Source organism: Rana temporaria, unplaced genomic scaffold (assembly GCF_905171775.1).
Source record: "Rana temporaria unplaced genomic scaffold, aRanTem1.1, whole genome shotgun sequence".
In the NCBI taxonomy this organism is placed as follows: Eukaryota; Metazoa; Chordata; class Amphibia; order Anura; family Ranidae; genus Rana; species Rana temporaria.
The window spans coordinates 4,627-16,037 of record NW_024404592.1 but is presented as its reverse complement, the minus strand read 5'-3'; the positions used below and the strand labels follow the sequence as shown (position 1 = coordinate 16,037).

Genomic DNA, 11,411 nt, shown 5'->3' with positions numbered 1-11,411 from the left:
GACGCGTTACGTGCAGGACGATGAGGGAGGACGCGGGACGATGAGGGGAGGTCGCGTTACGTGCGGGATGACGCGTTACGTGCGGGACGATGAGGGAGGTCGCGTTACGTGCGGGACGATGATGGAGGTCGCGTTACGTGCGGGACGATGAGGGAGGAACGCGTTACGTGCGGGACGATGATGGAGGACGCGTTACGTGCAGGACGATGAGGGAGGAACGCGTTACGTGCGGGACGATGATGGAGGACGCGTTACGTGCGGGACGATGATGGAGGACGCGTTACGTGCGGGACGATGAGGGAGGTCGCGGGACGATGATGGAGGTCGCGTTACGTGCGGGACGATGATGGAGGACGCGTTACGTGCAGGACGATGAGGGAGGACGCGGGACGATGAGGGGAGGTCGCGTTACGTGCGGGATGACGCGTTACGTGCGGGACGATGAGGGAGGTCGCGTTACGTGCGGGACGATGATGGAGGTCGCGTTACGTGCGGGACGATGAGGGAGGAACGCGTTACGTGCGGGACGATGATGGAGGACGCGTTACGTGCAGGACGATGAGGGAGGACGCGGGACGAGGAGGGGAGCGAAGGCTTGATGAAGGGTCTGTTGGATTCTCTGATAAAGAAAAGTCAGAAGACAAGTCCAGAAGAAAATGTACGTTTTATTGATCTCACAGAACATTTTCTGGGCACATTATATATATCTATATATATATATATCTCTTATCTTTGTCCTCCTGTATTTCCATCCTGCTAGAGAAGAGTCCTGAGGCACGATGTGTATTGCTCGTCTCTGGCCTAAACAAACACATGACAGCCCTGTAGTACAGCAAAACCCTGAATGACTGACAGCAGCTCTAATAATTTAATAAATATTTGGTTTGCATGAATGAATTCAGTGAATGAAGACCGTTTGCAGCATTTCTGAGGAAGCAGCATAGCCTAGAGGCGAAAGGTCAAGTGTTTTCCCTGCATGCAGTCTTTATTATGGAATGCCCCATTCTCCCCTCCCCCCTACCCAGAGTCCCAATTCACATTGCTTGTGTCATCTTCCCTTTTATTGGGAGTGGTTTGTTCCGGGACATGGGGAGAGACCATTAGATTACATGAGATGGTGTACCACTGAGACTCTGGCAGCTTTTGCCAAGTTCCTCTCCTTTTGCCATGTCCATTTCCAGGAAATCCTCCGGCATTTCCTGCATGTCTTCCTTCTTCCTGCAGAGTCCCACCTTGCATGGCCTCACCAGCGCCAGGAAGAACGCCCCAAGCGCCATTCCAGCAGCACAAGAGTAAAAAGCCGAGCCGTAGTTTTGGCTCCAGTCTACCAGGACGCCTGCAAGGAAAGCACAAACATGGAGCTATGAGTGACGCTTTGGGTCCAAGTATATTCCACACTCGATAGGAGGAGGGAGAGGTGCCCAGGGCGAGGTCCACCAACAAAGGGGAATGATCAGACACCGCCCTAGGGAGGTCCTGCTCCTTGAACTTTGACTGATACCTCTGCCCGTTGCACCATACCTCCTGCTCCTTGAACTTTGACTGATACCTCTGCCCGTTGAATAGATCTAAGTGAGTAAATTAACGATTCTGTTGTTTTTCTCCCACCTTTCTCTGTGCGTTTTTATGGAAATGCTCAATGTGTACCAGCTACCAAAGTTTTGTAAAATGATGTACCGGGCGATGTTCGCCTAGGATGTGTGTTTCTTGTACTGTCTGTTTTGTATGTACAAAAATTTCAAAATAAAAATGTACCTTTAAAAAAAAAAAGTATATTCCACCCCCATGAAAAGCATCATCCCGAAATCTGCCTCATACCTCCATGAGAATTCCATCTACCTTCACAGGGAGACACAAAAAGGGGGTGACCAGCTCAGGTGTACATAGGTCCCCTTTTCCCCAATACGTTTCTTCTAATGAACATGGCTACTTAGAATTGCTTAGTACTGGAGGAAAGTTGGAACCCACCATCCGTTGTACAGCTGGTATGACCCCAAACAGAGAAGGCGTCGGTATTGTACACTGTGTCACCTATGGAAGCCACCACATCCTCCTCTACAGACAGAATTCATTCGTCCCGGAAAGGATTACAAGACTGGAAAGGAGCGATGTGTGCCCTGGCCTCGGCCACATCAGAGGACTTTCATGTATGTCCTCAAATCAGGGTCGTCATTTCCAGATTCTCCCTGATGGGCCTTCCACCACATCCTTCCTTACCATTCAACTGGCCTGATGGGGGGTGTGACGGGGTTTGTGGGGCTCAGCTTGCCCTGGAGAGTTCTGGAGGCTCCTTGTCCAGCTTCCCCGACCCTCTTATGTGTAGATCCCCCTGTGTCTCTAATAGGGGTACAGGGGGAATGAGAACCCCACTATGATTTGTGCTACTCAGACTCAATGTTGTATATATGTATATTTGGGATGCACCGATATATCGGTGGCCGATACATATCGGCCGAAAATAGCTGTTTTGGGGACATGCCGAAACAACTTAAAAATTGCCGATAATGAGCCCACCTCCAGGGCCGGACTTACCATAGGAAGCCCATGGGCCCCGCCCAATAGGGGGCCCCGTCACCCCGCCCGTAAGCTCGCCAGAAGCAGTCTGGGTCACTGGGTAGTCAGTGGCACTGGTACTGTACGGACAGCTTACTTCCTGTCTGCCCTGCGGCTCTGCCAGCGTCACAGCCAGTCACTGGCGGGTGCGACCATCGGCTGTGCATGTGTGTCCCGACGGAGGACTGTCTGTCTCAGACACAGTCAAGTCTACGTTCTGTGGGGGCTGGGCGCCATCCAACCCGGCATGACTCTGAGCAAGCTGCTCATCACCCGACGGCGGGACTCACTCTGTACCAACGCCAGCAGTTAAGGTAAGGTCTGTGACTGACTGTCACAGACCACCAGTCACAGACTATTGACTAGTGCAACTTTATGATGCATGCCCCTCGCCTCGGCCCTCAGTAAATGCATGCCCCTCGCCTCGGCCCTCAGTAAATGCATGCCCCTCGCCTCGGCCCTCAGTAAATGCATGCCCCTCGCCTCGGCCCTCAGTAAATGCATGCCCCTCGCCTCGGCCCTCAGTAAATGCATGCCCCTCGCCTCGGCCCTCAGTAAATGCATGCCCCTCGCCTCGGCCCTCAGTAAATGCATGCCCCTCGCCTCGGCCCTCAGTAAATGCATGCCCCTCGCCTCGGCCCTCAGTAAATGCAAGGTGCAAGTGCAACTTTCTGCTCACCGTGGTCAGTATTTTGTGTGTGACCGACTAGGTCACGTGCCATCTCCTCATACCTCACCTAGTGCAGTACACAGACATCTTTATATGATATAATATATAAAGATGTGACGTCTGTGTATTGCACTAGGTGAGGTATGTCACACACATATAGATAGATCCAGTGCCTCATCATGCAATATGTGTATATGAAGATGTGCTGAGTGAGGTATGATATCAGTGCAGAATGCCTCAGTCAGTGCAATGGCCAACTTCATTTTATCATACATAGACTATTTTTTTTTATTTCGGTTTCGTTTCGGTTCTGAAATTTCCATTTTATGGGGAGCCTCCAACACTATGGGGAGCCTCCAACACTATGGGGAGCCTCCAACACTATGGGGAGCCTCCAACACTATGGGGAGCCTCCAACACTATGGGGAGCCTCCAACACTATGGGGAGCCATCTAGCCTCTTTCTCTCTCAGGGTTACATTACTTTTACAGCTAATATTACAACATTTTTACGTCTGAAACAGATTGAAAATAAGACCCTCGTGATTCTTACCTCCAAGTGGTGGTCCAGCCAGGCCAGCAATACTTTGGATAAAAACATAGACCCCGACTCCTGAAGACATCTTTTCAATGCCAACAATGTCTTCTTCTGCCACCAGAGGAATATGGGTGCCAGTAACAGTCCCAAGCATGCAACCAAAAAAAACGCTGCACACCACCAGCCCCCAGAAGTTACCTGCAAAGGGAAAAGCAACCAACGCCAGGCACAACAGAACAACAAAGATCAGCTCAATGTAAATTTTTTGAATAGGCTTTCTATTGAGTATCCAACCAGCACCGATCCTGCCAAAGACCTCAGCAATGGCCATGGAGGATAGCATGTATGCAGACAAGTCCTTGCCTATCCCTAAGCTCAGACAAAGAGGGATGATATACAGCGATGGCGCAAAGAAGCCCAGTGTGGCAAAAAGCCCAAAAAGAGCATAGCATATAAAGCTGGGGTTCCTCAGCACTGAGAAGTCTAGAAGAGGAGGTTCCGACTTCTCCTCTACATCCAGCTGCTCAGCCGGCTTCCTCTTCTCAGGGGTCCCGCCACCCGCTACATTCTTCGGGGAGGTAGATACTTCAACTCCAGAATCAATGGAGTCCAGAGAGGTCAGCGTCTGCTCGTTCTCCAGCATATAGCTGCTCTCAAGGTTCTGGCTCTTCCGAGACTCTTTGGCTTCTTCGGGAGGTTTGATGATTATGGGTCGTAGTAATGCTCCACACACCACAATGTTCAGCTGCAGAGCCCCCACTATCAGCAGGCAGTACCGCCACCCCACCTGGTTGTTTAATGCAGTTATAGCTGAGGAAAAACCAAACGGAGAAACGTGAGAAAGGAGGACAGAACTAAATAATATCCACCTCCAGGCAAGACAAACAAAAAGTCCATAAAAATCAATCTGAACCCTGAGAGAAGACCGACCCCCTCCCCCCGTGATACAATCTATACCCTGAGAGAAGACCGACCCCCTCCCCCCGTGATACAATCTATACCCTGAGAGAAGACCGACCCCCTCCCCCCGTGATACAATCTATACCCTGAGAGAAGACCGACCCCCTCCCCCCGTGATACAATCTATACCCTGAGAGAAGACCGACCCCCTCCCCCCGTGATACAATCTATACCCTGAGAGAAGCCTGACCCCCTCCCCCCGTGATACAATCTATACCCTGAGAGAAGACCGACCCCCCCCCGTGATACAATCTATACCCTGAGAGAAGACCGACCCCCTCCCCCCTGTGATACAATCTATACCCTGAGAGAAGACCGACCCCCCTCGTGATACATTCTATACCCTGAGAGAAGACCGACCCCCTTTCCCCGTGATACAATCTATACCCTGAGAGAAGACCGACCTCCCCCCGTGATATAATCTATACCCTGAGAGAAGACCGACCCCCTCCCCCCGTGATATAATCTATACCCTGAGAGAAGACCGACCCCCTCCCCCCGTGATATAATCTATACCCTGAGAGAAGACTGACCTCCTCCACCCGTGATACATTCTATACCCTGAGAGAAGACCGACCCCCTCCCCCCGTGATACAATCTATACCCTGAGAGAAGACTGACCTCCTCCCCCCGTGATACAATCTATACCCTGAGAGAAGACCGACCCCCTCCCCATGATACAATCTATACCCTGAGAGAAGACTGACCCCCTCCCCCTGATACAATCTATACCCTGAGAGAAGACTGACCCCCCCCATGATACAATCTATACCCTGAGAGAAGACTGACCTCCTTCCCCCGTGATACAATCTATACCCTGAGAGAAGACCGACCCCCTCCCCCCATGATACAATCTATACCCTGAGAGAAGACTGACCTCATCCCCCCGTAATACAATCTATACCCTGAGAGAAGACCGACCCCCTCCCCCCTGTGATACAATCTATACCCTGAGAGAAGACCGACCCCCTCCCCCCATGATACAATCTATACCCTGAGAGAAGACCGACCCCCTCCCCATGATACAATCTATACCCTGAGAGAAGACCGACCCCCTCCCCCCGTGATATAATCTATACCCTGAGAGAAGACTGACCCCCTCCCCCCGTGATACAATCTATACCCTGAGAGAAGACCAACCCCCTCCACCCCGTGATACAATCTATACCCTGAGAGAAGACCGACCCCCTCCCCCCGTGATACAATCTATACCCTGAGAGAAGACCGACCCCCCCCGTGATATAATCTATACTCTGAGAGAAGACCGACCCCCCCCCCATGATACAATCTATACCCTGAGAGAAGACTGACCCCCTCCCCATGATACAATCTATACCCTGAGAGAAGACCGACCCCCTCCCCCCGTGATACAATCTATACCCTGAGAGAAGACTGACCCCCTCCCCCCATGATACAATCTATACCCTGAGAGAAGACCGACCCCCTCCCCCCGTGATATAATCTATACCCTGAGAGAAGACCTCCTCCCCCCATGATACAATCTATACCCTGAGAGAAGACTGACCCCCTCCCCATGATACAATCTATACCCTGAGAGAAGACCGACCCCCTCCCCATGATACAATCTATACCCTGAGAGAAGACTGACTTCCTCCCCATGATACAATCTATACCCTGAGAGAAGACCGACCCCCTCCCCATGATACAATCTATACCCTGAGAGAAGACCGACCCCCTCCCCATGATACAATCTATACCCTGAGAGAAGACTGACCCCCTCCCCATGATACAATCTATACCCTGAGAGAAGACCGACCCCCTCCCTCCGTGATACAATCTATACCCTGAGAGAAGACTGACCCCCTCCCTCCGTGATACAATCTATACCCTGAGAGAAGACCGACCCCCTCCCCCCATGATACAATCTATACCCTGAGAGAAGACCGACCCCCTCCCCATGATACAATCTATACCCTGAGAGAAGACTGACCTCCTACCCCCATGATACAATCTATACCCTGAGAGAAGACTGACCCCCTCCCTCCGTGATACAATCTATACCCTGAGAGAAGACCGACCCCCTCCCCCCATGATACAATCTATACCCTGAGAGAAGACCGACCCCCTCCCCATGATACAATCTATACCCTGAGAGAAGACTGACCTCCTACCCCCATGATACAATCTATACCCTGAGAGAAGACTGACCCCCTCCCCCCATGATACAATCTATACCCTGAGAGAAGACTGACCCCCTCCCCATGATACAATCTATACCCTGAGAGAAGACCGACCCCGTCCCCATGATACAATCTATACCCTGAGAGAAGACTGACCCCCCCCCCCTGATACAATCTATACCCTGAGAGAAGACCGACCCCCCCCCCCCATGATACAATCTATACCCTGAGAGAAGACTGACCCCCTCCCCCCTGTGATACAATCTATACCCTGAGAGAAGACCGACCCCCCCCCCTGATACAATCTATACCCTGAGAGAAGACTGACCCCCCTCCCCATGATACAATCTATACCCTGAGAGAAGACCGACCCCCTCCCCATGATACAATCTATACCCTGAGAGAAGACCGACCCCCCCCCCGTGATACAATCTATACCCTGAGAGAAGACCGACCCCCTCCCCAGTGATACAATCTATACCCTGAGAGAAGACCGACCCCCTCCCCCTGTGATACAATCTATACCCTGAGAGAAGACTGACCCCCTCCCCATGATACAATCTATACCCTGAGAGAAGACTGACCCCCCCCCATGATACAATCTATACCCTGAGAGAAGACCGACCCCCTCCCCCCTGATACAATCTATACCCTGAGAGAAGACCGACCCCCTCCCCATGATACAATCTATACCCTGAGAGAAGACCGACCCCCCCCCCCCTGTGTACAATCTATACCCTGAGAGAAGACTACCCCCCCCATGATACAATCTATACCCTGAGAGAAGACTGACCCCCTCCCCATGATACAATCTATACCCTGAGAGAAGACCGACCCCCCCCCCATGATACAATCTATACCCTGAGAGAAGACCGACCCCCCCCCATGATACAATCTATACCCTGAGAGAAGACCGACCCCCCCCCCATGATACAATCTGTACAATGAGATATTACTGACCCCTCCTGTGATAAAATGTTGAATACCTACCTGGAGCAAATGCGAACACGGCAAAGCACTCTCCAGTGGAAGCGATGGCGGTGACCAGCGATCGGCGTTTCTCGAAGTATTGGGATAGGATGGTGACGGTTGGGAGGAAGCTGAAACAATAACCCAATCCTGAAATAGACCAACGTTTTACTGACACTGAACAAGCTGGAGAGCCCACATTCACCGGCCAATCGGGAACACTCACCAGACACCACCCCGATGGTCAGGTACATGTCCACCACATTCCGGGCAAAGGAGGCCGCGATCATCCCCAGGCTGATAAGGAATCCCCCGAGCATGACGACCGGCCGATGGCCATAGCGATTACTCAGCACCGTAGAGAGAGGAGCTAAAAGAGAGACAAGACATGAGTAGGAGGTGAGATCCCACAGCGCCCCCCACAGGCCACCTATCATCACTGACATACCGGTGAAGGTAAGTACGAAGACACATATCGAGATGATCCAGGAGATCCGGCTGTTACTTTCATCAAAGTAAACCATCAGATCCTTGAAGAAAACGCCGAACGACTTAATGACTCCGTACGTGAAAACTTCCACGAAGAAGAAGGCGACGGCCACCGCCCAGCCCCATCCCCCGTCAGGCACTTCGGTATACACATTGGCACCGGGACAATTCCGTACGACCGTCATCGTTGTCTGTCTGTCCGGGGGGGGGGGCAAAGATCCATCGTTATACAGAGAATACACCAAGCTGGACACAATATTACCAACCCCCCCCCTATATAATATACCACCCCCCCTCCTCCTATATAATATACCACCCCCCCCTCCTATATAATATACCACACCCCCCTCCTATATAATATACCACCCCCCCTCCCACCAAAGATCCATCGTTATACAGAATATACACCAAGCTGGACACAATATTACCAACCCCCCCCCTATATAATATACCACCCCCCCCCTATATAATATACCACACCCCCCTCCTATATAATATACCACCCCCCCTCCCACCAAAGATCCATCGTTATACAGAATATACACCAAGCTGGACACAATATTACCAACCCCCCCCCCCCTGTATACATTATGTGTACTCCTCTGTATATCACCCCCCCCCCCACCAAAGATCCATCGTTATACAGAATATACACCAAGCGGGACACAATATTACCAACCCCCCCCCCCTATATAATATACCACCCCCCCCCCCTATATAATATACCACCCCCCCTCCCACCAAAGATCCATCGTTATACAGAATATACACCAAGCTGGACACAATATTACCAACCCCCCCCCCCTATATACCACCCCCCCCTCCTATATAATATACCACACCCCCCTCCTATATAATATACCACCCCCCCTCCTATATAATATACCACACCCCCCTCCTATATAATATACCACACCCCCCTCCTATATAATATACCACACCCCCCTCCTATATAATATACCACCCCCCCTCCCACCAAAGATCCATCGTTATACAGAATATACACAATACTACCACCCCCCCTGTGTATCAACCCCCCTCCCCCCTCCAATATAATATACCACCTCCCCCCCTCCTGTATACATCATGTGTACTCCTCTGTATATCACCCCCCCCCCTCCTATATAATATACCACCCCCCCTCCCACCAAAGATCCATCGTTATACAGAATATACACCAAGCTGGACACAATATTACCAACCCCCCCCCCTATATAATATACCACCCCCCCCCCTATATAATATACCACCCCCCCCTCCTATATAATATACCACACCCCCCTCCTATATAATATACCACACCCCCCTCCTATATAATATACCACCCCCCCTCCTATATAATATACCACCCCCCCTCCTATATAATATACCACCCCCCTCCTATATAATATACCACCCCCCTCCTATATAATATACCACACCCCCTCCTATATAATATACCACACCCCCCCGTATACATCATGTGTACTCCTCTGTATATCACCCCCCCCCTGTATACATCATGTGTACTCCTCTGTATATCACCCCCCCCCCCCGTATACATCATGTGTACTCCTCTGTATATCACCCCCCCTGTATACATTATGTGTACTCCTCTGTATATCACCCCCCCTCCTATATAATATACCACCCCCCCCCCCCCTGTATACATTATGTGTACTCCTCTGTATATCACCCCCCCTCCCACCAAAGATCCATCGTTATACAGAGAATACACCAAGCGGGACACGATGTTACCCCCCCCCCTCCTATATAATATACCACCCCCCCTCCTATATAATATACCACCCCCCCTGTATACATCATGTGTACTCCTCTGTATATCACCCCCCCTGTATACTCACAGTGGCCCCCGGGGCCGGTGCTGGTCAGCCCGGTGCCGGCTCTCCTCTCATCTCTCTCTATATACCGGATTTAGCCGGTCTGTCGGGATCGCGCATCTCTCTGCCGGGGCCGCGCCTCCAACATTAACCCCTCAGCGACCAATCAGAGCCGAGCTGTACAGAGAGCCATAGAGTGTCAGCTCCTCAGCCTAGAGAGACAGCACCACCTGGAGGGGACCCCAAGGTACTGCACCTCCCTACTACTCACCCCAAGGTACTGCACCCCCCTACTACTCACCCCAAGGTACTGCACTCCCCTACTACTCACCCCACTGCACCCCCTCCCCCACTGTACCCCCCTACTCACCCCAAAGTACTGCACTCCCCTACTACTTACCCCCACTGTACCCCCCTCCCCTCCCCTCCCCACTTCACCCCCCCCCCTCCCCCACTGCACCCCCCTACTACTCACCCCCACTGTACCCCCCTACTCACCCCAAGGTACTGCACCCCCCCACTGTACCCAAGAGCTGACACTTCACTCCTCTACTAATACTCACCCCAAGAGCTGACACTTCACCCTCTACTAATACTGACCCCAAGAGCTGACACTTCTCCCCTCTACTAATACTGACCCCAAGAGCTGACACTTCACCCTCTACTAATACTGACCCCAAGAGCTGACACTTCTCCCTCTACTAATACTGACCCCAAGAGCTGACACTTCACCCCTCTACTAATACTGACCCCAAGAGCTGACACTTCACCCTCTACTAATACTGACCCCAAGAGCTGACACTTCTCCCCTCTACTAATACTGACCCCAAGAGCTGACACTTCTCCCTCTACTAATACTGACCCCAAGAGCTGACACTTCTCCCTCTACAAATACTCACCCCAAGAGCTGACACTTCTCCCTCTACTAATACTGACCCCAAGAGCTGACACTTCTCCCCTCTACTAATACTGACCCCAAGAGCTGACACTTCACCCCTCTACTAATACTGACCCCAAGAGCTGACACTTCTCCCCTCTACTAATACTGACCCCAAGAGCTGACACTTCACCCCTCTACTAATACTGACCCCAAGAGCTGACACTTCACCCCTCTACTAATACTGACCCCAAGAGCTGACACTTCACCCCTCTACTAATACTGACCCCAAGAGCTGACACTTCACCCCTCTACTAATACTCACCCCAAGAGCTGACACTTCACCCCTCTACTAATACTGACACCAAGAGCTGACACTTCTCCCCTCTACTAAT

The 11,411-nt window shown here is 51.6% G+C and overlaps 1 protein-coding gene across 2 annotated transcripts; it reads right to left on the bottom strand.

Moving 5' to 3' along the window:
- Window positions 1–883: 883 nt before the first annotated feature.
- On the bottom strand, window positions 884–10,280 carry SLC16A6 (solute carrier family 16 member 6). 2 transcript variants are annotated; one of them, XM_040334743.1, is made up of 6 exons: window positions 10,164–10,280; window positions 8,279–8,510; window positions 8,057–8,200; window positions 7,852–7,980; window positions 3,776–4,570; window positions 884–1,336 (listed from the first exon to the last, which is right to left on the bottom strand). In XM_040334743.1, exons 2-6 carry the CDS (start codon window positions 8,502–8,504, stop codon window positions 1,101–1,103), a joined length of 1,530 nt encoding a protein of 509 aa, XP_040190677.1. In that variant the 5' UTR covers window positions 8,505–8,510; window positions 10,164–10,280; the 3' UTR covers window positions 884–1,100. The 2 variants fall into 2 exon arrangements, with proteins under 2 accessions (XP_040190677.1, XP_040190676.1); XM_040334742.1 differs by having other exon boundaries at window positions 8,279–8,514; window positions 10,164–10,279.
- Between the last annotated feature and the right edge of the window lie 1,131 nt (window positions 10,281–11,411).

What these genes read in the sequence shown, in the direction of transcription:
- SLC16A6 (XM_040334743.1), bottom strand. Translation starts at nt 8,504, where the DNA reads ATGACGGTCGTACGGAATTGTCCCGGTGCCAATGTGTATACCGAAGTG. An exon ending in CTTCGTACTTACCTTCACCG is followed by an intron (nt 8,201 to 8,278) that starts GTATGTCAGTGA and finishes TCTCTCTTTTAG; the next exon opens with CTCCTCTCTCTACGGTGCTG. An exon ending in GGCTGGACCACCACTTGGAG is followed by an intron (nt 1,337 to 3,775) that starts GTAAGAATCACG and finishes CTTTCCTTGCAG; the next exon opens with GCGTCCTGGTAGACTGGAGC.